Source organism: Cygnus atratus, chromosome 5 (assembly GCF_013377495.2).
Source record: "Cygnus atratus isolate AKBS03 ecotype Queensland, Australia chromosome 5, CAtr_DNAZoo_HiC_assembly, whole genome shotgun sequence".
Classification (NCBI taxonomy): Eukaryota; Metazoa; Chordata; class Aves; order Anseriformes; family Anatidae; genus Cygnus; species Cygnus atratus.
Window position 1 is genome coordinate 64,180,834 of NC_066366.1, and position 24,698 is coordinate 64,205,531.

Below are 24,698 nucleotides of genomic sequence, written 5' to 3' on the forward strand. Positions count from 1 at the left end.
AGCACACCCTTCGCCCTGCTCTCAAGGACAGCAGTCTCCTGGAGACAAGGCTTATCGATTGCTGGGAGGCTCCCTGGCAGCCTGGGGAGCCGCACGGTGCATTATGCATCAGTCCCACTGCGGGAAAGGTCCGGACGCCCTTTCCCTTCATTTCTGCAATGTTTCATACAGTCTGTGCTGGGAGCATGTAGCACGGGTCACAACTCAGTGGCTGCTGTGCCTCGCGTGGCCGAGGAGCAGAGCGGTGTCCTGGCACCTTCACGTGCCTTTCCATTCTCCGTACGTAAATTTGGCACCGCTCTCCTGGAGCACTCAGGTTTCGGTGGTTCCTGGAGGGTTTTTGTGGTCTGGGAAGGTGGGTGTGGGGGTGTAAAACAAGGGCTGCTCATCGGCAGAGGACAGCAGGAAGGTATCTGAGTGACGTGAGCCTCCATGCCTGCCAGTGCTGGCTTTGTGGGCTGTGGGGTGTCAGAGTGACGCACTGTGCAAAGCCCAGCTGGTACCCATAGCATGTCCTCATTCACAGGCAGCCAACGAAGAAACAAGGAGAAAAAACTGAATTTCTGTTAAACTGCGCGCACCATGGGGTTCATTTTTTGTTGGTCAGTCCTTATGTACGAAGAGCTATCAAAGATCTGGCATCAAATCTGAATGTTTCATGAGCTCCACTGGGATGATCTTATATAGATATAATATAAACACACATATCTGCAGTATCTTTATTATCTTTAATCCCTCCTTGTAGTGTAGTGGCCCTGGGAAACCACTGGCAGAGGAAGGCTCCACCGTTCCAGGCTATGTACAAAGTTGTGGTGGATGTTTTATCAATATCGTGTCTTACCAAGGGGGGTCTTTTAATGCTTTCAACAGGGAAGAGGCGATGCTAGCTGGGAAGACAGAGGGGTGGTGCTGCTTGGGCAGCTTGCAGCCCCCAGCTACCCCGTCTCCCCCTGCCCCACGTGCTCATCCAAAAGCTTTCTGGTCTGGGTGCTGGGTGTCAAAGGCAGACTGCCGCCCTGCGCACGTGCAGAGTTTGTATTATAAACATATAAACTTTTCCTCACAGTAACTTGTTTTTACATTTTTAACCTCATCTGAGATTTTTTTCCCTAGCATTTCTCGTATGCATGGCTTAACCCCTGCGGGGCCAGCCGTGAGGAGCCACCTGAGCCTGTAGCACAGCATACGGCATGTGCAAGAGCAGAAATAATGTCACAGATGTGCTCAGCACTGGTTTAGCCCATCCCTGCAAAGGCTCAAATCGCGATAAAATGCAGATTGACTTCAGTGGCACCAAAACGAGGACAAAGTTCCACATTCCCAACTTTCTCAAGGATTGCTCTTGCTTTTTGCTTCACAGTCTGGGTTTTATTTAATGGGCATATAATTGTACATGTGTGACATGGTTTAATGATCCAAGAATTGACATCTCTTTCCCGCTGCTATAAATTGAAAGCTTGAAGTCTCTTAATATTGCTGCAAATATCATTTATTTGGATGAAATGTGGTAGATTTAGTACTTTCAGTACTAAAGATTTAGTAGATTTCAGTGATTTCAATGTGCATTTTTATTGCATCTGCAAATTAAAGTTTTGGAATTAAAAAAAATCTGTTTTTAATAAACACGAAGCTCTGCATTGATGAACATGGGATAACTAAGAATTTCTGGGCACTCACAGATACAGTGTGCTTAGTGAACTTCTCATTTTAGCCGAACTGCACCTGTACAGTTGTCTTGGGATGTGTGGTAAATATTTAATGATTTTTCCTTTGTTTCCTGGAGATAGTGTCTGTAATAAGCCTGAGTACCTGCAAGTGATATTGAAATGTCAAGTCACTCTGCTGCCCAAAATGTGTGTAATTTCTACTTGTCTATGAACCAGTCAACACAATTGCAGAGACAATGTGGCACTCGTCTTGTGATGCCTTCTTAATTAGGTATTTTTTTCATTTCTTGGTAAAGGCATATGAATAAAAGAAACTATAGATTTTGATGCTGAAAGCACTGCAGTCTATAAAGCACAGAAATCTATGCTTTGGGTTTTTTTGTTTTCGTTTTTTGCTTGTTTGTTTGTTTAATAACACAGCCTCTGGTTTGCTCCGATTGACTTTCATTGTTCTCTGAAATCCATCCATCTTTGAGACCACAAGGATTGCTGATAATTGTGCACTAGCCTATTTCTTTCTCACTCACCGAAAGTGGTAAGTGCTTGGAAATCAAACTGCATTTCAGTCCTCCGGCGTGCTTTCATTAGCTCCAAACTACACCCCAAATGTCAGCCATGGAGCCTCGCTGCCTGCAAGGGGAGGCAATGGGCGCCGGTGGAGCGGGGCCAGCAGCACATGGGCAGCTCTGGGCTGCGGGGCCCCCACCTCAGCCTGCTGTGTGCTGCCGCAGAAAGCACCTCTGGCACCGTGCTCAGCCAGTTTTATTTTAAAATCGTGGAGGAAACGAGGCTGCCAGGCATGGGGAGCCAATTTACTGCTCAGGCTTGAAGGGACAACAGGACTCGTGGGGAGCTGGTAAGGTCAGCCTCTGGAAGGTGATGAAATGAGCTGAAATGAACAGCTTTTTAAAATATTTTTAATTATTTTTTAAATATTTTAATTTATTTATTTACAGGGAAAAAAAGCTTATTAAACATTTTTGGAAATGGGTTTGAAACTTAGGGGCAGATTTGCAAAATACTTTAGGCTCCAAAAGATGGAAGAATTCAGCGAGTGTTTGAAAAATGTCTCAGCATCTGCCTGACGGTGGGAATGCTAATGCACCGCCACAAACTGGGCTCTCGGTCCTTTGCTGCAGTCTCTGAGAAATGTCGGAAATCCCTGGGAACTGAATTAATGCCGTGCTTCCCTGCTGCGTGCTGCACGGTGCCAGCAGGCGTCGCGCTGCCCAAGGCTGGCGTGGGACCTGCGTGCCAGGGGAGGAGCTGATGCTGTGACAGTGGGAACGGCAGCAGGGTGGCCTCACTGATGGTTTGGCGGTCTGTGGTCTCCTCTCTCTCTTACAGAAGTGCCCGGTAGCGGGTTATTTCCAGGTTAGGTCCAGGTTCTTGCCGTAACTAATCCCCCTTGGTTGTTTGAAGGTTTGAGAAAACACCCGGGGCAGCACAGGTCTGCGGCTGCTCCCCTGCACTCCGACGGTGAAAACAGCATTTATCCCAACAGCTCTGACATTTCCATCCTTCTTTTGATTTTAGGCTGGACAACAGCGTTGGTGGGAGCAGGAAATTACAGTGAATGGAAACATTCAAAAGGGAGAATTAATTACCTACAACCTCACTGAGCTGATCAAGCCAGAGGCATATGAAGTCCGACTAACACCCATCACCAGATTTGGGGAGGGGGACTCAACCATTCGGGTCATCAAGTATAGTGGTAAGAAGATCTTTGTGTAAGAGGAAATGTGTTGTGGTGCCCTCCTTTAGTCTGCTGCTACAGCTGCATTGTGTTGCATAGTGTGTATGAATTGCCAGTCCAGCGATGAATTGCCAAAATCATATCAGTTTCTCTAATATAAAAGTAAAAATATAACAAATTAATGTTATCTTCATGAAATTGGTCTTATTGAAGAGTTTATTCTTGCTCTGAACACTTGGTAGGGCAATGAGTTTTGAAAAAAAAATCTACAAAACAAGTACTATTCTGAAGATGTCAAATTGGTGTTTTGATATTATCTAAATACTCTTTTTTTGTCAGAATCAGTATGTTTTGAGAAATGTCTATTTGAAAGTGAATGATTAAAAGGCAAAAAGACTATTGCTAGTCCAATGCAAGCAGAAAAGGGCGTCTCTATATTTTCCTCCAGAAGTTTTTCATGAGAAGGATTTATCCACTTCAACAGGAAAGATATAGTACTCCTTCCGTCCTTAGGAAATGGCCACAAGTCACTCCAGGGGAGGTTTAGGTTGGATATTAGGAAAAAAATCTTCACTGAAAGGGCTGTGAGGCATTGGAACAGGCTGCCCAGGGAAGTGGTTGAGTCACCATCCCTGGAGGTATTTAAAAAACATGTAGCTGTGGTGCTCAGGGATGTGGTGTAGTGGTACTCTTGGCAGTGTTAGGTTAACAGTTGGACTTGATTTTAGCAGTGTTTTCTAACCTAAATGATTCTGTGATTCCATTCAGTCTCACAGAATTATGAGGAACTAATTCCTTGAGCTCTAAAAACAACTAAAAATACCTTTCTGAGAGCAATTATTTAAGGAATAACTGAATTACTTTTTTGTTTCTCACTCGTAAAAATTACAATAGATGGACAAGACATGCCTTAGAGAGAAGGTAGTTCTGTTGAAGACATCATTGTGCAGTGATGCAAGTATCAGGGGAACAAATTACATTAAACAACCTCAAATACAAATTCTAAATAACACAGTTGCACATTTCACTTAATGCCAGATCTGCTAACAATGATGATTGATGAATCTTAAGTTTTAGCTGTTGTAGTGAAGTGTTTGCTAAGAATGTTTCCCAAAGCTCATCTCGGCAAATGCTCAATTAAAACAACTTGTTTACTAAATCTGTCTGCTGCAACTCCTATTGGACCTTTGCTCATCATTTGGACTCTTTACTCAAGTAAACGTCCATGTTCCAACTTTAGTGGAGGGAAGCTGGTCTCCCTGGGGCTTCCTACATACACGAGGGAAAGACCCAGGGTCTTCTGGATGGTGTTCAGGAGCAGAAGCGTCATGCAGACATTTGGGATTTCAGCAATCCCAGTCTCTGTGCTGGCAGTGATAGGTAGGCTTGCATCACTGCCCTCTCCTGTGTACCTTGAAATTTCTCCTGTGACTTAAATACTGATCAGTACCCCATCCATTGGACCAGTTCCTGCTAGGAATAAAAAATAATAATAATAATAATAAAATAATAACATTTAGCTCACTCAGTCACTTCTGCTCCTTTTTGGTGGCAGTTGTACACTGGTAAGTCTCAGGAGGTTGACTGAGGTCTTGGCCATATCTCACAACCACACTGAATTTGAGCTGTTAATGAAACATTACGTCGTTTGCATTTCTAGCCCCAGGCTGGCAGGAAGAACATTCCCGTGCAACATAAAAGGCATATTTTGTCTACCGTAGATTTTTTTCTGCTAGAATCTGCCATTAGCACAGATGTGAATAGCATCCCATCTAAAACATGCTGATGGGTGCCAAAGCAAAATCCAGCTGCCCAGAGAGAGGAAGCCATCACGTTGTGCCCACTTCTGGAGCAGTGCTCAGTGCTATTGCTCTGGTGTCGACAAAGTCACAGTGGAAGAAATCATGCGCCAGATGCTAATCAATAGGACAAACCTAAAGTGACTTCCCTTTGAAGAGGGGTTCCAGAATCACCGAGACTTTGTGTGCTTCAAATATGCATTTTATCTCAGCATTCGTCCAATGACTATAGTGTCAGCAAGCTATTGCCAAGCTAATTTTAAGGATGTTATAGTTCCAGCTATAAAATAACGATATCGCATACATTATTATTGTGCAAATCCAATAGTTATAATCTGAAATGCTGGAATCTCAGAAAAGCAGTTAATGGGCTAGCAGCATGCACAGCAGCAGGCCAGCATTGATGTAAGAAATAATTATAAACATTACCCAGAAAATAAAAGACATCATGTGAATGTTCGTTAAAAGGAGAAGATAATTTTTTACAGTTTCTCCCATTACCGTTTCCTTTTTTTTTTTTAAATTGAGACCTTAAGCAGGGAGAAAAACAGTAGAATCTTCCTATCTTCATATTTTCAATTTAGTTTTAAGCTTGTGTGTGTGCAGTTTTGATCAATACCCCAGAAGCACACTGGACTTCAGCTATATCACCCCATGTTTCTCACCCCACTGCTTTAGGAATATATTTTTTTTTTTGAACATGTAACAGTTTCTCATCTCACAGTATCACTGACTTGCTGAGATTGGAGGCACCAGTGGATATCATCCCATCCAAACCCCTCCTCAGAGCAGGTAACCCAGGACCACATCCAACTCCGTCTTAAATATCTACAAGGACAGACACTCCACAATATCTCTGGGCAACCTGTGCCAGTATCTGACCACCTTTAGTGTATATAAGCTTTTTGCTTGTTTTTAAAATGTAGGCTTGTATTGTATTGCTGGTAAGGATCCCCATTGCAAACATGCTTCTCCTTAATTTTTTAAACTTTAAGTAAGCTAATAGGATTTCACCCCATTTTAAAGTAACGCAGCCAGTGTGAAAAGCAGATCAGACACATGATAATTAGAGTTGCTAAAAATGGTATCAGTGTCTTTTGCCTTCGCTGAATGCATTCCCTTTTACACTTGAGCTTCAGTTTTTTGCACGTACAGGATGGATAGGCCATGCACTGCCTAAGAGTTATTTTGACAGCTGAAGTTTGTGTTTTGTAGTATGACAATCATGGGTAGGTGCTGCCCAGAAATGATTTCTCAGACTACTAGTCTTAAAATGTGTAAGAATCAACTTGAAATTTCTAGTGTCTTGGTTGTGTTTGCTGCCTTACCAGAGAGGAGATTTCTCCAGATTTCATCCAGAGGATGATTCATCCTTAAGACATGCCCGTATCTCTCCAGTGACTTTAGAGACATTCTTAGATGAGGTGTCTAACTTTCAGATAGCTCAAGTTAAGTCACATTAGTCCTGCCTGTGAAGTTGTTTTTAACCTCCTGTGTAAGTCATGCAGAGCACGTCACATTTTAAATTAAAACCTGCAACTGGAGATTGACAAGGAAAATGCTAATATATAAAAATAAGAGCTTCCAGCATGCTAGCCTGCTGGTAGCCATCTGAATGTCTGAAATAAGGAGACTATCAAAGTACTATGAAGGTAGGAAAAATGTCAGTAATGAGCTCTTTGCAGTATACTTTGCCATCCCAAGCTAGAGCTGTAAATACAAAAGAAAAACTCCCTGGTGTCCAAGTCCATTAATCAAAAACTTATACGTGGTGGAAGCGTTTCATAGGGAAGTTCCTTGCCTGCCATGAATTATTCTCTCCTCCACACACGGGAAGGACGGGAGAAAAGAACAATCATCACAGTTGGAGCGACATTGATAATTACAGCCAAACATCACTTGACAAATTCTTTAGTAGATGCATATGTTACTCTGCTAGTGAACACAGTCTGCCAAGTAAATACAAACAGGGCAGTTTAAGTAGCACTAATAAGTGTTTTGAAGGCTGTACAGAACAGATAAGTCTTGTAGTAACAGTTTAAACATAATCTCCATCACTTTACATAAATCTGTGTCAGCCTATTCGATACAAACAGGCAATAAAGTCCTCCAGCTACTCCAATCAAACCTCAGCACTCGCTGTTTCAGATATGCACTTGTGGCTTAATATTTTTAAATTTAACTAGTAGTAAACAAGCACATTAATCTCATTTCTATGAAAAAAAAGCCAAAAATCCAGCATTGCTACTATTGGTATGTGGAATCAGCCCCTCATGACAGTGGCAGATAGATGGTGGTTGCCAATCGCTTTGTCTTCCAGCCTATTTTCATATGTATTTAGAAACTTATTTTGTCATTATTGTCATTGCTATTTTAGTCATTATTGTTGTTGCTATTCTTATATTTCTCAAACCCGAGGGAAAAAAAAAAAAGACAACAAATATGACATAAATGGAAGGATTTATAAGTTAATACAGATATAAATATGGGGCTGTTTTATAGGTAGTATGTTAGGTTAGTTGCTGTAATGGGAGGAAGAAAGACTTGTCCACATAATGTCAATGTTTATAGCGAAGATTGTTTTCCACTATGCTGGCCAAGTGCTTAGAGGTATGGACCCCTGATCTTGATTAAAGCTTTTAGGTTCTGGTTGTAATTACCATAAGTAGACAGTGTCCAGTGGTAGAAAACAGCAGCTGAGCATCCAGCATGCTTCTACTTAACTCTAGCTTTATGCTTTTCATAGTATAGTTGGCAGCTATTTTTTTTAAAGGAGGGGCATAATGTCTCAGTCTCTGAACAAATTATGTGAACAAGAGTCTGTGTTGGGAAGGATCTCTGGAAAACTTAACTGTCTGTATAAATGCAGTTACACCCAACGGAAGGGCAGGCATTAAGGAGAAACCATTCCAGCCACATTTTTCTGTTATCACCTGCACATATACAAATCACTGAAGAGTAAAATCATCCAACAAGCTGAAATTCCAGTGGGTTTTATTCCCTGAATGATGGAGAATAGTGAGGAAGATTAAGAGATAATCCATCTTGGCTCTGTCCAAGCTCAAATACTTTATGACACTTTGTTCTCCTCCTGAGGTTCTCCTCCAGTAAAACCTTCCCCCAGCGCAAGTGAGGACCAGCGAAGCAGAGCAGTGATAACCCTCTGAGGTGCAAAGACTTTCTAGACGATTCAGACTCAGTCTTGGGAATTTACTCCATCAGTCATCCATTAATTTATGGCTAATTTAACCTGCTGTCTGTGTGTCGTGCACACGACAGCCTTACCTTGCAGCAGAGAGACCTAGAGCCATTACACTTTGCCGTAGAGCAGCTCAGTGTATTACTGAGAGGAGTGGGCTTTCTGGTTTTTTGTTTTGTTTTGTTTTGTTTTCCAGTTTATGATGTTAGATAAGTAAGTTCAGCCTAACTGCTTTAACTTGTTTTTCTGCTTTTGTCAATCAGTTTGAACTGCAGCTAGCTTGGCAAGAAGCCCTTTTTGCTCTGCTGTGAACAATCGGAATAGCGTGACTCAAGGTTACACACTGATGATAGTTTCCATAAAAGCCTGTACGTTTAGTTACAAAGCAAGCATCAGTAAATGTAGTTTCCAGCAATTTCAGCTAATTCCAAGTTCAATCACTCAAGAAGCTCACAAAATGAATGTTTCTTGGAGAATGAAAGGTAATTTGTTCGTAAAAGCTGTGAGGTTATCTAATATAATGTAATGACTAAGTTTCTTAAGAAAATTGCACTGGGACAAATCACTGTTCATTTGTTTTAGTGAAGCAAGATAAGATGGCAGAGTTGCAAATTTAGAGCTGTTTTAAAAGCTTCAGATTGAATCTAGAGGTAAGTAGAATCCATGGCTGGGGTCAGAAATCAAGAGCTCATGACTCTAAACACGGCCTGGGAATGGCAGCAAGACATGGAGCAACCCTTACACGGAAATCTGGCCTTACCAGATGTACACAGGATCTGGAGATAAAATTGAATTTAAATTTTTCTGTCAATAACATTCCACCTGTGGGCTTAGCATCCTGCTGTTTTCCACATGCATGAGGGCTCATAGGAGAAGGGCTCTGTTTCCTAAGTCACCCGTCCTCAAACTTAACTTTCTGCAAAGAGGTAGCACAGAACTGGAGACTTTCGTTTTTCCTTCAGACCTGATTTCGTGTTTAGCATTGTACAGATTATTCTGGACCTAACCTTTGGTAGCCAATCCCATATTTAAAATATCTGTAGGCACAGTAGAGGTTTGACTTTCGTCTTGTTTCATCCTCTGGCTGTTAGGTGAACATGAATTTAGAGGGTTCTGTGATTTTGCTGAGGGTCTATCAGACAAGAGTGCAAGTTTTATCAGCTGTCCCAGAGATTCCCAGTAGTCCTGCCAGCTCACACAAGGCATTGCACAGACCCATAAAAGAACAGACAGAAATAATATTTTTCAGCAATATTATCTCAAGGCTTCTCTGCAATGTTGGAATTTTTTTTTTTTTTAATGCCTCCTGAGGTGAGGGGTGGGCATGGAGTGTCCCTGCCAAGGGGCAGGGAAGGGTCAGAGGTGGGATGTAAGGTGAGGGGGGAGCTGCTCTGCTGCTTCTTCTTCCCCAAGAGCACCTCCCCAGGGAGCAGCGTGCGGTGGGCTGGGGTCCTGCAGCGCGCGCTGCCTGTGCCGGCACTGCTGGTGGCCCGTGAGGACAGCGAAGGACTTCACGTTCCTTTGTCTCCTGAAATTTCTTTAAAATATATTCCCTGGTAGAAAAGGTTTTATGAGGCAGAGGGCTTGCACGTCTTTCGCTTGGTTGTGTCTCTTGGCCTAATGAGATCAAACATCTTCTCACAAAATTACTGTGCTTGTTTCCTGCTGTTTAAAAAGAAAATTCTCATTTCTGAGAAGAATGCAAGTCCTGTCCGGTTCTGAAGACATCTTAAACTGAGGAATAGTACTTTTATTTAATAGAAGACTAGTTCATTATGTTATGTATTCATGATCACTGATAAAATCAACTGTTGAGTTACGCCTGATGCAGAACCTTTGCTTCTGCTGAATTCATCCTTTCTGTAGTTGCTGCGTTCCTATACAAAGGCATCACCCTGGAGTTTTGCTGTGCAGCTGTCCTCTTCCTTACAGTACCTGTGCTAACAATCTAGCCTAGATGCTTAATTACAGCACCCCCAAGCTGCGGGTGCTAGTGATGGCGCATACACATCGTGGATGAGGGAGGCTCTTCTCACTGCAGCCGCTGCCTTCAGCCTGTCACCGAGCTACAAAATGTGCTCAAAAAGGAAGGCATTGGTTTTGCTGGCTGTCTCAGTGTGGGACCCATAGTCCAGGGGAGGAGAATGATCTGTGGGGAATTTAGGATAATATGTGTGTTGATGAACTGCAATTTCCCCTTTGTACTAATTTTATTTTTTCTCTGTCTTCCAGCTCCAGTAAATCCACACCTACGTAAGTATTTCTTTATCTTTTTTAGATTTTTTTGCACATGAAGAACTGTCCTTGCACTTGTTGTCCCTTGCAGTTAAAAAGTAAATGCCAGTGACGGCACTTTGGATTGTGCCCCATGGATTGCATTGTCCACTTCAGTTGTGCATGCAGACTGAGCCGGTGGCTGACGGTGCCATTCCTCTCCTTCTGCCGAGGTGCTAAAGAATCAGTAGATGGAGGGAGGAAAAATTATAGCTCCAGATCATCTTTCTTTCACCCTACCCCAAACAGTCCATCTAAAGGAAAAAAAATAATATTCTAAAAATAAACTCCATTTCTGGGGCACAGCAGCTCAGTGTGTATGGGTGAAGGTACAGTTTGGTCATAGAAGCAGCTAAATGCCTGACTGTTGGAGTACTCAGTAGGATCTGTGCCTGATCCTCGCCGGGTGTGTTAAAATGTTAAAAGAAAAGTAAGTTTCTGAAATTTTCCGAATTTATTTATCCTTGTATGAGAACTGCATTTGCACTTGTTGAGGTATCTCAGCTTGAGCAGCGGGACTGGACCCGATGACCTCCCGAAGTCCCTTCCAACCTTCCCTGCTCCGTCGTTCTGAACGAGTTATTTTGATACTTCCAGATGTAGTCAGGAGCTCATCCACAGCTTTAAAACAAAAAGAAGACTGTTTTTTTCATGCAGTGCATACATGAATCATGGACCTCATTTGCACAGAGAAATGTGGAGACCAAAGGTGTGACGAGGGTGTGAAAGTGCTGAGACAAATTCACAGGAGGCAGCTCCACAGGCATGATTGCAAGTGCAGACTCTAGCTACATCCTCGCTAATGTGCTGCTGCTTGGGAGCACAGGGATATTGCAGGGGAGGAGTGACTCTTGGTACAGCTGGATCCCACACGTTTAATCCACAGGCACCAAATCCCTACCGATATCACAGACAGGAGACTGGGCTGGAGCTGCAGCGTGTGAAACCAACTTATTCCTTACAGTCTCCCCATCTGTCCACTTCATGATTTATTTCCATGATATGCACGTAGCAAGTGCGTATTTTGTCTGTGGGAACATACTCTGCCATTATTCTTGCTTTTAATCACATATGCAAAAAATACTCTTGTAAAGGGAGTGGGCTAGCAGTTATTGCTAATATCGTGCAGCCACAGACAGGCAGGAAAGCAGCACTGGGCTGTGCGACCATCCTCTCTGTCTCTCTCTCACACAGATAGCTAAGCCTTACTGTAAATTTTAAAATTATTTGCTGAAGATCTTGTGCGATGCATTAATAATTAATCAGGGCTCAATTCAAAGCTCACAGGAGCTGAAGGAACCAATCCCATTCTCTTAAATGAGCAGGAGATGAGGCCCATGCTAATAAATATATTAAATATATACTCTATGATATTAAGAAAGAAAAGCGTTGCAGTCCCAAGTGCTTTGCACTATAATCTTCCATGATTTTAAGATCTGAAATTGTCTCATTTTCAAAATGTCTCTGTTGCTCACTTAAAAGCTGCAGCTCTAGTAGGCACATGGCACAGTGCAAGTGGCATCCAAAGTGCCCTTGAGATAGAAACTGAGTTAGCTCAGGGGAGGGAGACTTCTGACAACCTGCCCATCATTTCCTTCGTCTGCTTGTTGAGTCTGCCTCTCTATGCGCTGCTGGTAATGGAAAGTTTGCCCACCAGGAGCTATCGTGCACCCAGTGTGATTTCCTTCAGATGACCAAAGAGACGGAAAAATCCTGAAGGCTTGCTTTTTTTCCCCAAAGACTTCTCGAATGAAATCCTTTGATGGGGAAGAAATCTGCAAATGGGTTCAAACCAGTAAGCTGGAGAAGAGAGGTTCTGCCTCCCCTTACAAATCCAATCTCATCTTTATCCATGCTTTTTACAATCTCATTTTATTTCACTGAAAATACAGAATGAATGAGGATTTATATATATATTATATAACATCAATCAGATTGTTTCTTTTCTAAACCTATTGGGCTGAATTCTAATTCTATTTACACCACCATGAATGAAGAGTAAGTGCTGTATTCACCTGGGACAAGATATCTGTATTGGAAACTGAAGTCACACCTTGCTGCTTAAATTCTGGAATAATCACTTTGCATAGGGCAGTCATTTTAATGAGATTTCTGCAATACAAAAACGAGTAGTATTGAGTGACTTAAACATTGAGATGTAGCCTTAGAACTGCATTTTACTTTGTAAGGTATAATATAAAATATTTACCGTAAACTTTTAAGAATTTCATATGAACTAGTGCAACTGGATGTTACACTTGAATACTGGAAGAGATTAGATGATAAAGAGTCATATTCAACTTGAATTTTATGGAACACGAATTCCTGCCACAATGAAGAGCCTTTCACCTGGAGGAGAAGAGTTTCAGATTTTGCCCTAATTGGCAATAACATTATGAATAACCTGCGCTGCCGTGTGCTTTGACAAAAATTCACCACTGTTTTTAATGGTAATTGGTACTATCATTGGTGCTTTCAGCAACCCGCAGTGGTCTGAGCAGTGTCATGAGCTGGAGCACCCATGGGTCTCTGGGGAAGAGCCGGATGTTCCTCTTGCTCTAGGTGTGCCTCTTTAGTGAACAGGTCAGGACCATCCAGGTCTATTTAAATGCCCTTGTTTCTTGCATAGGGAAAGTACTGAGCTAATCCTGGGGAACTATTTCCCATTTTTATTAATCTCTTATTTTTTATGAAGTGTTCAGTGACAAGAATATTTAGCACTAACCTTTTCCAGTGTATTGCAAATGGCAGAGAACCCTTGGGAAACCAATGTTTTCATAACAGATAAATGGCAAACTTTTACTTGCCTTCCTTCATCTGGCCTGATTTTTTTTAAAATTTATTTATTTTTTTTTTCACTCAAAGAAAAGGCTTTTGTTCTGCTGATGTGGAATTTCTTAATGAAGCTCTGAGGGCATGGCGTGACATGGAAATGCAGCTTTTAAGGTACTGGAGGGGCAGTGGTAGAAACTGCTGAATGGCTGGAAATGCTTTGTCTTTATCTGCTTTGCTGCAGGACTGCATATGGTAGTCAGTGTTTTTGCCCTTCAGTTACTTTTTTGCCCTTTAATTCTATCTATCTCACTGTGCAGAAACAGCACCTTTCGTGTTGTAGGAAGGGTGTACGTAAGTGGAGGTGGAAGCCCAGTATACAGAAGATAGCGTAAACCCAGCAGTTCAGAGCTTGCAGCATGTAAAAGGCGTTGTTGGAGATGAGAGGCACAGCTGGCATTTTGCTTGGAGTGCTTCACTCGTGTCCTTGTGTCTTTCAAGAGCTTCATCAGGGTCTTTGCACTCTCTTCCTGGTCTTCGGGACAGAGACGGAGGTGTCGATCTACATCCATTCAAATGCTTCCCTCTTCAAGGATTTGGGATGCAATTTGGATGCACAGGTGTTCATTGTGGCCTTACTCTGTGATATGCTCATCTCTCAGGAAGAACCTCTCTTTGTATTTCTTCCCTGCAATGCTTACGGTGATGCTTCTGTGTTGAATGATTTCACCTATTGCCACTTCTACATCATTCAAAATTCGGGATTCAGAAGGCACTTCTTCCAGGATCAAACCACGGGGCAAGGTCCTGAAATTAGCTCCTCATCATGTTGATGGTTCTCAGTCGCTTTTGCCAGTTAAGGAATTGTGCCTTAGGAAATTAATTCGCCTGGAGGATCTAATAAAGATGATGGATTTATTGAGAAATCAAGTCAATCTGCTTTGAGGTGCTAATGGCCACGGAAAGTTTCTGTGGACTGCATTTCCGTGATAGCCTGTTTTTATGGAGCAGTGGTTATGCTGACTGCTGTGGAGTAGGAAGTTTGTGTTGCTGTGCATCAGCAGAGTCAGAATGAGGAAGACTTGGAAAGCTCTCCTAATGCACCTGGTGGTTTGGGTTGAATTTCAAAGCCTGCTTTTTCAGTCTGCAGTGTTATATGATTTTAAACAAGCTTCAGAGCAGCATCCTTGCTTAGCAGTACATATCCAAGCTAAGCGCAGGTCCCTCTGTCTTTGCTGATTTGCAGTGAAGCTCCAGTGGCTTAAGTGGATTTATAGTTTACTGAAACCTCAAACCTGCAAACATTTATACACCTTCTCAATTTAACACAGATGAATAATCCCATGACGCCTGGTGTTAGAGTTCCTCATAACAATGAATATAAATTGCACCCCTATAAAGAAGGCTGTAGCTGACACAGTATGCAGACAGCTGCATTCTCCCTAGAGAAGAGAGATTTGCTTGTTTTCTCAGATAAATCAATTGCCTTTGCTGGAAGAGTAAACTCAGCAGGAACTGTTCATGTGCATAAAATTAAGCTTTTAAACATTTTTCTGCATGGGGCCTTATTCTGTTCTGAGATGAAAATTGAACCTTGAAGTTTTGATGTGTTTGGTTCCTAAATGTCTGATGATGGGACTTTCCCATCCCATCGTAACCTGGCAGGTAGGATCACTGGAATGGTGAGTCTTACAGACCTGTTTCACAACAGAGAGGGTCCCAGTAGTCCTGTCTGGGGTTCTTGGTGGGTTTTTGTTGATGTTGCTTTTTCTTTAGAAGCTTTTAGAACTTGTCCTCAAGACAACAGAGATCCTAGTGAACAGGCTAGGAGATGTCCTCAGGAGATGATACAGTCACCTGTCCTGCTCATATAGGTTCAGATAGACCTAATCCTTCCTCCCAGACATTTCTCTAATTGATAATTATAATTCAGAGCTAACGACTTGATGCTCATTCTGAGCAATTCATTCACTTTGCTTTTTTTAGAAAGATTTTCTAAAATCTTTCTACTCTAAATCACCTTTCCTCTCATTTTAGCCATTATTTGCTTTCTCATCCCTACCGAAAACCGAGAAAAATGTAAGAGAGGTCACTTGGAGGCCACGTTTTTCCTTTTGAAAGGTTGTCTCCCACTTTTCCTTAATGTCCCTAGCCAAAATAACCAACTTCTTACTTTTTTCCCCATACTTCATATTTTATGGACATGCTGTTTGTTCTTCCTAGCTTTTTAGAAATCCTAGCAGGGTAAGAAGAGACAATGTCTCTAAGAGCTATTACATACATCTGAATATATGAGGAGAATCTAAACAATAAGACTTGAATATAATTTCAAGTAACACTAAGACAAACTGATGACTGATTTTTTATTTTTATTGGGTTCACTTGAAAGAAAACACTCAACACTAGAGAATGATGTAAAAACAAATGTACATCTATTTCTGGTACTGTTAATGAGCATCATCCTACAACATGTCCATTCTAATTGACAAGTGCTTTGACAAACACACCTTTAATAGTTTCCATCACTAAATTTCTGCTCGTTTGCTGTGTTGGCAGGAGAGTTCCACTGTGGCTTTGAGGACGGTAACATTTGCCTTTTCACTCAAGACGATACAGACAATTTTGACTGGACAAAGCAAAGCACTGCCACCAGAGACACAAAATATACCCCCAACACTGGGCCAAATGCAGATCGGACTGGCTCCAAGGAAGGTAAGCTCCAGAGGTGCGCCTGGTCCCAAAAGCTATGGCCATTTTCCTAATCATACCAAGAATGCTCATACTTCAAGGACTTCTAAAAGAAACTGCCAGTGCTGAGGCATGTGACTGGTCCCTAAGCAGAATTCACTAACGATGCCATTAAGCATCTTGTATTGTTTCTATTGTGCCATTTTCAAAGCGATTGCTTTCATGTTACAGTCTGGTGGAGAAATATTCTAGCACATCTTGAAATATTCTTCTGTTTTATGTAATTTAAATTCTAACTTGGACTCTCACAATGAGATTTTTTGCCCCATTTTTACTTTGGGTGTTGCTAATCATGTAATTTTCAATCTGCTAACCCTGTCAACAGAAGTGTGCCATCTTGACTGTAGTACATATTTTAATTTCAAAAGTCAGACGTACTGTGCTGAATTTATCAAGTACTGCAATAACTCATGCTATTTCATTGTATGCCCCCGGCCCCTCTATTACCAATGGGGAAAATCATACTGCTTTGTATTTGCTTGGTTGGATTAAGTAAAAACTCTCTCTGTTGTTGGCACAGACCAGATCAGAATAAATTAATATTGTCTCCTTGTGAGCTTTTGAACTGGAATTGACATGGGCACATTCAAATGTTCATTGAAAGGTTTCCATCAAAATTTTTTTACCTTATTTTAAGTGTCCTCCCTTCTCACTGTTTATGGGAACAAACTGCAACCTTGAGACTGAAGTCTGAACCCCATCATAAAGATTTTTTCTTTTCTTGTGCATATACAATCTTGTATCGATTTTAAGTTGTTTATGAGAACTGACCTGCTAGCCCTGATTTTACTCTTGGTAGAAAACAACTTTGAAGCAGCTGTGGAAAACACGTGGGCTTAATGCAGAACAAACATGGCCTGGAAACCATGGTGATGTCAGATGAATGTGAAAAATGAATCAAGATACCTGATAGTCCTGGTGTCTTCCTGCATGTGTATGTGTTAGATTTTTAAGACTGCAACTTAACAATTTTCATTTGGACTTCCCCCAGGTTTCTACATGTACATCGAAACATCGCGCCCCAGGCTGGAAGGAGAAAAGGCCAGACTTGTCAGTCCCGTTTTCAGTGTTGCTCCAAAGAATCCTTATGGAGCTACGAACACAGCCTACTGTTTTAGCTTCTACTACCACATGTATGGACAGCACATAGGTAGGAGAAAGCCAACGGCCTTGTCTTTTCACTTTGGGAGAAATAGCAGCAGAAAAGTCCAGCTGTGTTAAAGGAAAACACGGGAGGACTACCGAAACCAGCTGCAACCAAGGCTGGCAAGAGAGGCTCCTGATAGCATCCTTATGGCCACAAAATATTTTCCCACTAATCAGCATGCTAGCAGGAGCCCCTCTTAGGTTGACAAGAGCATGTCATGTACGCGTGGGGTGTTGAGCAGGGGAAATTTAAAGTGTGAAAAAATGGAGGTGATTCTTGCAAATGTTTTGCCTGGTTTTGAGTGTTTTGCCTGGTCACAGTGTTTTGACCCACTCCTTGCTAGATTTGGAGTGAAGCAGTTAGCAGCTGCCCTTCTGTGTGGGCAGCTGTAGCAGCACAGCCTGTGCCATGCGACAGCACGTGGCTCCGTCAGGGAAGTCCTGAGCAATTCACTCAAAAGCTGGGGGAGTCTATCTTTGCAATAGGTATCTTTAGGTCTATTTTTAGTCCTAGCTCTTTTAACACGGACATTTAATTACTTCACATAGTGTAAAAATAAAAGCTGTGGGAAAATATTAAACTATAAGCCAGAGCCAATTTTTCTAAATCCTCTAAATCCCTGTGGAGTTCTCGGTGCTTACCAGTATGTTGAGAGGCTTTCCTGTGCCAATCTGACCTGACTTGATGTATTTTTATATATATTTTCAAGGGCAAGCACATCCCCATAGTGCATTCTGGTGGTTGCTTGGGGAAACCTTCGCCTGCCTGCAGGAAGGGTTCAGGTTATAAATAGAGCAGACACATTCACATAGTTTTGTTGGGTGTCTCTGCACTGCTGAGCGCTTGCACACAGCCCAAAGTGTAAGTTCTTCTCACTCTGCATTGCAATAGGAACTTGCCTGTGTGTTTGAAGGAACTGATGGAGCCATGTCATGCTAAGTGAAAAAAATATATAAAATGATCTGCTTCTGGTACAGGACAGTGAAGGGCAAAATTATGAACATCAGAGGTCAAAGATTTTTTCTGGAATACCTCTAAGTTCAGAAAAAGTATAAGAAAAACAGTCACTGACGCTGACACCTGCCCTCAAAACAGTGACCTCTGCTGCAATTTTGTTCTTTTTCTTTGGCTACCTTTCCTGTAAGTGTATGACCTTAGCTTTTTTGCTGAAATTGCCCTTTTCTATGTAATTACTTGAATTGATATTCATAATATCATCTGACAAAGGAGCTGACCTACAGGTGAAGATGGTGGCAATGATGATTAGTGATCAGTTACAAAGGACTTGTTAATGGAGATGTGGACACCTACTTGTCAAAAACCAAAATTGCTCGATCTCTCTTCTATTCTTTAACGTTAAAAAATATAGATACCATCATTCCATCATTTTAGCTAATGTTCAAAGTGATCTATTTTGAACAGCTTTGTACAAAACAAAGATAGAAAAATAGTAAATTAATAGCATCAGCCACATTTAAATGCAGGCACATACAGGCTCACTAAATTCAACATTATAATTCCTCATAATGACCAAAAGTTATGAAGCACATGAAAATGCAAAATGCATCCAAGAAATAATGTATGAAATCAGCAAATATATATCATTCGATTCCCCAGATATGAACTCTATCACCTAAATTTTTATGAGGATAGTAAAAAACTGAAAAGAAAAACCTCATGAGTGATAATATTCTTAGACATCAGTGATTTAAGCACATGGATATTTTAGGACTTGTCACATTGATGAGGTAACTGCTTGAATGAGTTTTTGAAGGTTTGTGGTCTTAGAAATTACTTTGGGTTAGGGAAAGGGTCATTATAGCACAATGATTTGCCCAGGCGAATCAAACTTAATCAGTGTTTCAGATGGTGTATATTTGATAACCTTCATTTAGAAGATACATTTTCCATAGCAGCGCATTGTTTAGTTTCTCTTTTAATATTTCTGCTGTTGAAAGTTATGTAGCTAAAGGTTTCTTTTTATTCTCGTGAAAGTTTGGCCTATGGTTGATTCTGATCATATTTTGAACAGCTACTTTAAAGCTGAAAATTCATTTAAATGGCTTACTCTTCTGAACTCACCTTCAATCTTCTTGTGCTCACCTTCTGACTGTGGAAATAATCTCTGCCCACAAATGTGTTGTGACCCCAAATATTTTGAATATACTGTATAACTCCATGTATTTCTACCCTACATTCTCTTACTATTCTGCATCATGCTGTCAAAAGAGGCTAAAATTTATTCCAAATGAACACGTCCAAAAGAACTTGACAAAGTTAGTGCTGCAATGAGGTCAAATAAATGAATAACCTCCAGCGGTTGCTTCCAACTGACATCGCACTATGCGTCTGTTAAATATGTTTTCCATATCTGTGAGCCCTGATTAATTTCCAAATGTCCAGAGGACCTGGGGTCTTGGTGGGCACCAAGCTGACCATTCATAATAGATATATACATATATATATAAATATTTAATAACATATATTTATAAGTATATATGTTTACTATGAAAGTGGTCAAACCGGGCACAGATTGCCCAGTGAAGTTACTGAGTCCTTGGTGATATCCAAAATTGGATTGGAAACATTCCTGGGCATCTTGCTATAACTGATCAAGCAGGGGCTTGGAGGGGAGGGACGCTCTCCTAAGGCGCCTTCAACCTCGAAGTTCCTGTGATTCCATGTGAAAAATTTAATTGATAATGTTTTTTTCAGAGGAGTGCCATTTTATTAAGGATTAATCCCTCATGGATCATTCTAAATGTGACTACTAAAGCAGACTGCCTTACCACGAACTGTTAGAGGCCTTGACCTTCAGTGCTGTTCTGGAGTTTGTAACCAACATACAGCAGGTTCTTCGCATCCCCATTTGGGAATGAGCCCTGCCAGAGGGGGCAGCTATGGGCTGCAATACGCGCTGCCAGCTCATTCATTTCTTCACAAGAGCAGGATAGGAGCTGCCAACTGAGACCTCATATATGATCTCTGTGCTGAAGTGTCTCTCTTTTGAATAACCTTGAGCTGCTGATTCTTGACCTGACTTCACTCAAAATTGGAATGTCTTGCAGGGGAATTTGGCTTAAATAAATTCTAGCCTATTCCTCCCTTGTACCTATGGACCAGCTGTTCAGAGAAGATACGAGGCCATCAACCTTTGTTTTTTCATCCGTAGTGCTGAAGCATTGTTCAACAGACTTTGGTGCTGCAAGTCAGCATTTCCACTGGGTTGCTTTATTATCCCTTGTTAACAATATCTGTAAGGTTTCAAAGCAGTACTAGGGTTATTATTCCCACGTATCAGGGGTAAAGTGCTTTGTTTCCAAAGCAGTGTCTGTGCTCATCAAAATGTTTCTGCATTTCCAAAAGGGATTTGAAGGATCCCAAATAAAATGGAGAAGCAGCATGGAACGACTCTCTGTTGCTGCTGCAGACTGATTTTGGAGATTTAGGGGAAAAGATGCTTCATCCTCTGTTCTTAAAGGAGTGACCCCAATGCCATCAATTTGAGAATATGGCTGTTGCATGACATTGAAAAAAACAGCCTACCAGTTTAGCCGGCTCAGCTTCTCTGCCTGCTGTTCAGGTCTTCGGTGTCTCTGGAGAAGAGGCTGAAAACTTCTGTAGCAATCAGGAGAGGTACTTGGGAGGCTTTGCAGCAGCAGAGCACAGATCTGAGATTAGCACTGATGCTATAGCACAGCTCTGACGAGATAAACAGGGACCTACATCCCATGCCATGGCGGTTAGATTCAGAACGATAAAGTGTTTCTTTACCTGAAATAGATGTCTCTTGCTCACAAGTCAGAGTTTAATTCCTGACAGATCTCACACAGCTAGCTCTGAGGGCGCTGACTGCCAAGGAAAGTGCTTGTGCTTTCCTGCACATGCTTCAAAAGGAGCAGATAGATTACTTTAAGCATAAAAAATAATAGAAAATCCCAATACTTGATTTACAGAAAAAAAAAAAAAGCCATTGTTGGGGAACAAGAAAATGAAGTCACTGTTCTTGCTGTGTCTCTATGTTGAGACAGAAAGGGGTTGTAGCTCCATTAGAGTTGTCACTATCTTTTTTAAGCAATCTGTATTTCTGATTTTTCCATCTATGCCCCAAAATGGAGCATTTCTAATTGACACTCCTAGAACAGTCATTTTTCTTACCATTAGAGAGCCATCACAAAACGAGAGGCGAAGCCAAACGCGCTGTCAGAGCCCCCTGGGAATGCCGTCTGTGCCGCACCGATGAGCGCTCAAGCTGCTGCCGCTGTGCTGTGGCCGGTGATGTCTCCGGGGCACCCTGCCCTCCCTTGGCAGGGCGCTGTCAGAAAATAAACTTCAGGCCTTGATTCACAGCTGCTATTCCTGCCTGCTGTAGCAGGCCCCTACTCACGAATCCCTTCTTCACACCTTTGTCTGGGATGGTTGTGTCGCTGCAGGTGAACTCCTACTAGGCACACCTCCGTGTGAGCCATGCAGCCAACCCATCCTCCTCCACAGCATCACTTTTGCAAAGGTATATAACTTTTCTGAAGCCTTACTGGCAGAAAACGATGCATTTCAAGGCAGGGCATTTGGTGCAGGTGTCACTAGTTGAGCTTTCAGCTGCATTTTGGGCATGTGCCTACAAGCTAACCCACGTGCCGGGCAGTGGCTGAGTGAGGCTGGAGCAGGAATGGTTATTTCATGTTTTAAGTAAGACTGCTATCACCCTGCTATTAATTTCAAGAAATTATGTGCCACGGAGAGACTGAGTGTGCTTTGAACAATCTTAAATCTCTGTAAGCTCAGCAGTGATGGAATTACATGCTTTTCATGCCTAAATTATTTAGTTATTCCACACAGGCCTGCAGCATGCGCTGTATCAGCCTGCACAAATGGGTGAAATAATTACCAGCTATTCATCCCTTGTTTGATACTGGCATTGTTTTTTGTCTTTATGAAAAATAACTTTAAATATACTGCTATTTTGTAACTTCAGGTAATCTTGTCTAAGACTGCTTTTTCTCATACCTTGGACCCAGCACAGTTGTTGAAGATACTTGGGGAGAAGCAAATGGGAAAGAAGGGAGAGCTGTGTTGGCTGAAAGGCTCAGACCTCACCCAAGAGCTGCTGTTTCAGAGGGGCTGAGGGCTGAGGAGCTGCCTGCTGTGAGCAGCACAGCCCAGCCCTGCCACATTATTGCTGGGTGGGCTGCAGGGCACCAGGAGAGGATCCTGAGCATTTCCTTCCTGCAGACCCCGTTAGGTAGAGGTGTTTTTGATGTACCCGGTAGCGTGCATACAGGCAGAGACAGACCATCCCTGTTCCAAGCCGCGTCTCCTTTGTGCTGCTTCTTCACCCTTCCCTGCACTTGAAAACCAAGTGCTGCAGGAGGGCGATGCGGTGCCGCCCGGCCGCTCTGGCCAGCACCACTTCCCCACCTCCCTCAAAAAAGATGTATGGCCTCAGTCTGGGCACCCTGGTGAAATAGCCGTGATGAGAATATTTGCTGCTCCATTACCCGTTTAGCCTTATGTTCTTCAAGGCTCTGAGCTCTGCTATTGCTAGAAATAAGAACTTTTTATTAGCAAGAGCTGAGTCACTGTGCAGCTGCCTCAGATCTGAGAAGTCTCATTGCAAATGTAATTTGTATCAGCTTCCCAGCTGCCAGTCCTAACACCCTGAAAAATGTGGTCCTGCGTGAACTTGGCTGAACATTCTTAAATGGAAGCAAACGTGGTGATTTGCATCATACAGAGAACGCTGCCCCACACACCTGCAAACAGAGTGGGGAGCAAGAGGGAACGAAATCTCCAAACCATGAGTGACTGAGCCCTGCTCGGTCACATCGATGCTGCTGCACCAAGGCAGTCTGGTGTGTGTTCATGGTCCAAGGCCGAGAAAGGAGCCAGGGAGATGGGCACTGTGCAGGAAAGTGCTGAATGCAGGCAGCCTGCTCCCTGTTGCAGACAATGCCTGTGCTGGAGCCAGTAACTTAATGGTTAGCAGTGGGGAAAGACCCAGGGCTATGGTTTGTGTTTATTTTCCAAGGTGGGGTGAGGGACAGTTTTCCTGAGGTTATTTGAACTCAGAGGATTGTCTTGCCCTTCAAAAATGGCATAGCGTCCTTCATAATGGCAAAAAGGGCATAACATCTATTTCTGAGATAGATTTGCCAGGATCAATGGCACTCTATTATTTAAACCATGTACAAACAAGAAGTTGGGCAGTCTTTATAAGCAAGAACTTCTATTTTCTTTTCCTTTTTTCTTTTTTTTTTTTTTTAATAAGGAAACTGCATTGCTTATTTATCTTTGGGTAAGGAGGCTATAAATGCACTAAAGCACAGAAAACTCCATTTTGCCCACTCACCCTGGGAAGCCCCGCGTCCTTCCCAAGCTGCTGGGAGCAAGAGGCACAGCTCTGCCTGCTAGGGGCCTCGGCTGGTTTCTGTGCCATCCTCTGCTGAGAGCTCACTTGATCAATGCACGGTTTTCCTGAGTTTAAAAGTCTTCAAATATGAGCCAAGACCCCTTCCACACCCACTGCTATCCACTGCAGAGGTCTGTCCCAGGCTGCATGCTGCAGAAGGGCAGAGCCCCCCAGCACCCCTCTTCCTCCAGCCCAGCATCTTGCTCCACCACAGCCTGGCCAGCTCGGGTTCCTGCCTAACCACTCAAGTTCTTGCCCTCTCTTCCAGGAAGCCTGAACGTTTACCTGCGGTTGAAAGGACAGACCACGATAGAGAACCCATTGTGGTCTTCAAGTGGAAATAAGGGCCAGCATTGGAACCAAGCCCGCGTTAATATAAACCCCCCGACTTCATTTCAGGTAAGGAACTGGCCTGTCCGTTGCTTCATGGTGCACCAAGACCTCACACCAAAACTGGAGTATTTGGTTTGCTGTGGAGGGGGACATCACGAATGGGGCAGGCGTACGGTGACCCTTGCCTTCTGAGACAGGATTTCACAGCATCATTTCAGCTCTGAAAGCTGCTTTATGGACAGATAATTGCCTTCCTTGCTGCAAATAGGTGAGCACCTCAGAGCTTAATAATGCACACTTCAATGGCAGAGCAGCAGCTATTTCCTAGGAGAGGAAATGCCATTCGGTTTTCAGACAATGCTGTTAGCTGATAATACATGTATATATATATTTATTTATTTTAGATTAGCAACCAGAATATGAAATTTCTTCCTGTGAAAAAAATATTTAGGGTCTATGGTAATGTCTGTGTTAGAAGTCTCTTGGTATACTCGTGTTCTCCATGAAAAAAGGAATGCTCCGGGCCTCTGCTGAGAGGGGCCGAAGCAGCAGTGCTGCCTGTACAGGGCAGCACTGTGGCAGAGCTGCTTGCTTCATTCACTGCACGTTATGACAGGTTTCACACGTCTCCGTTTGGGTTTGACAGTGAGATGC

At 42.5% G+C, this 24,698-nt stretch overlaps 1 protein-coding gene across 1 annotated transcript in view; it reads left to right on the forward strand.

Annotated features, from left to right (window-relative positions):
* MDGA2 (MAM domain containing glycosylphosphatidylinositol anchor 2) overlaps nucleotides 1-24,698 on the forward strand; it is a 334,490-nt gene that overhangs the window by 303,432 nt on the left and 6,360 nt on the right. The window contains exons 11-15 of the mRNA XM_050711142.1: nucleotides 3,204-3,381; nucleotides 10,594-10,614; nucleotides 15,964-16,119; nucleotides 17,147-17,305; nucleotides 23,980-24,110. Of these exons, the coding sequence (XP_050567099.1) occupies nucleotides 3,204-3,381; nucleotides 10,594-10,614; nucleotides 15,964-16,119; nucleotides 17,147-17,305; nucleotides 23,980-24,110 (645 nt within the window). The remainder of the gene's footprint in view (nucleotides 1-3,203; nucleotides 3,382-10,593; nucleotides 10,615-15,963; nucleotides 16,120-17,146; nucleotides 17,306-23,979; nucleotides 24,111-24,698) is intronic.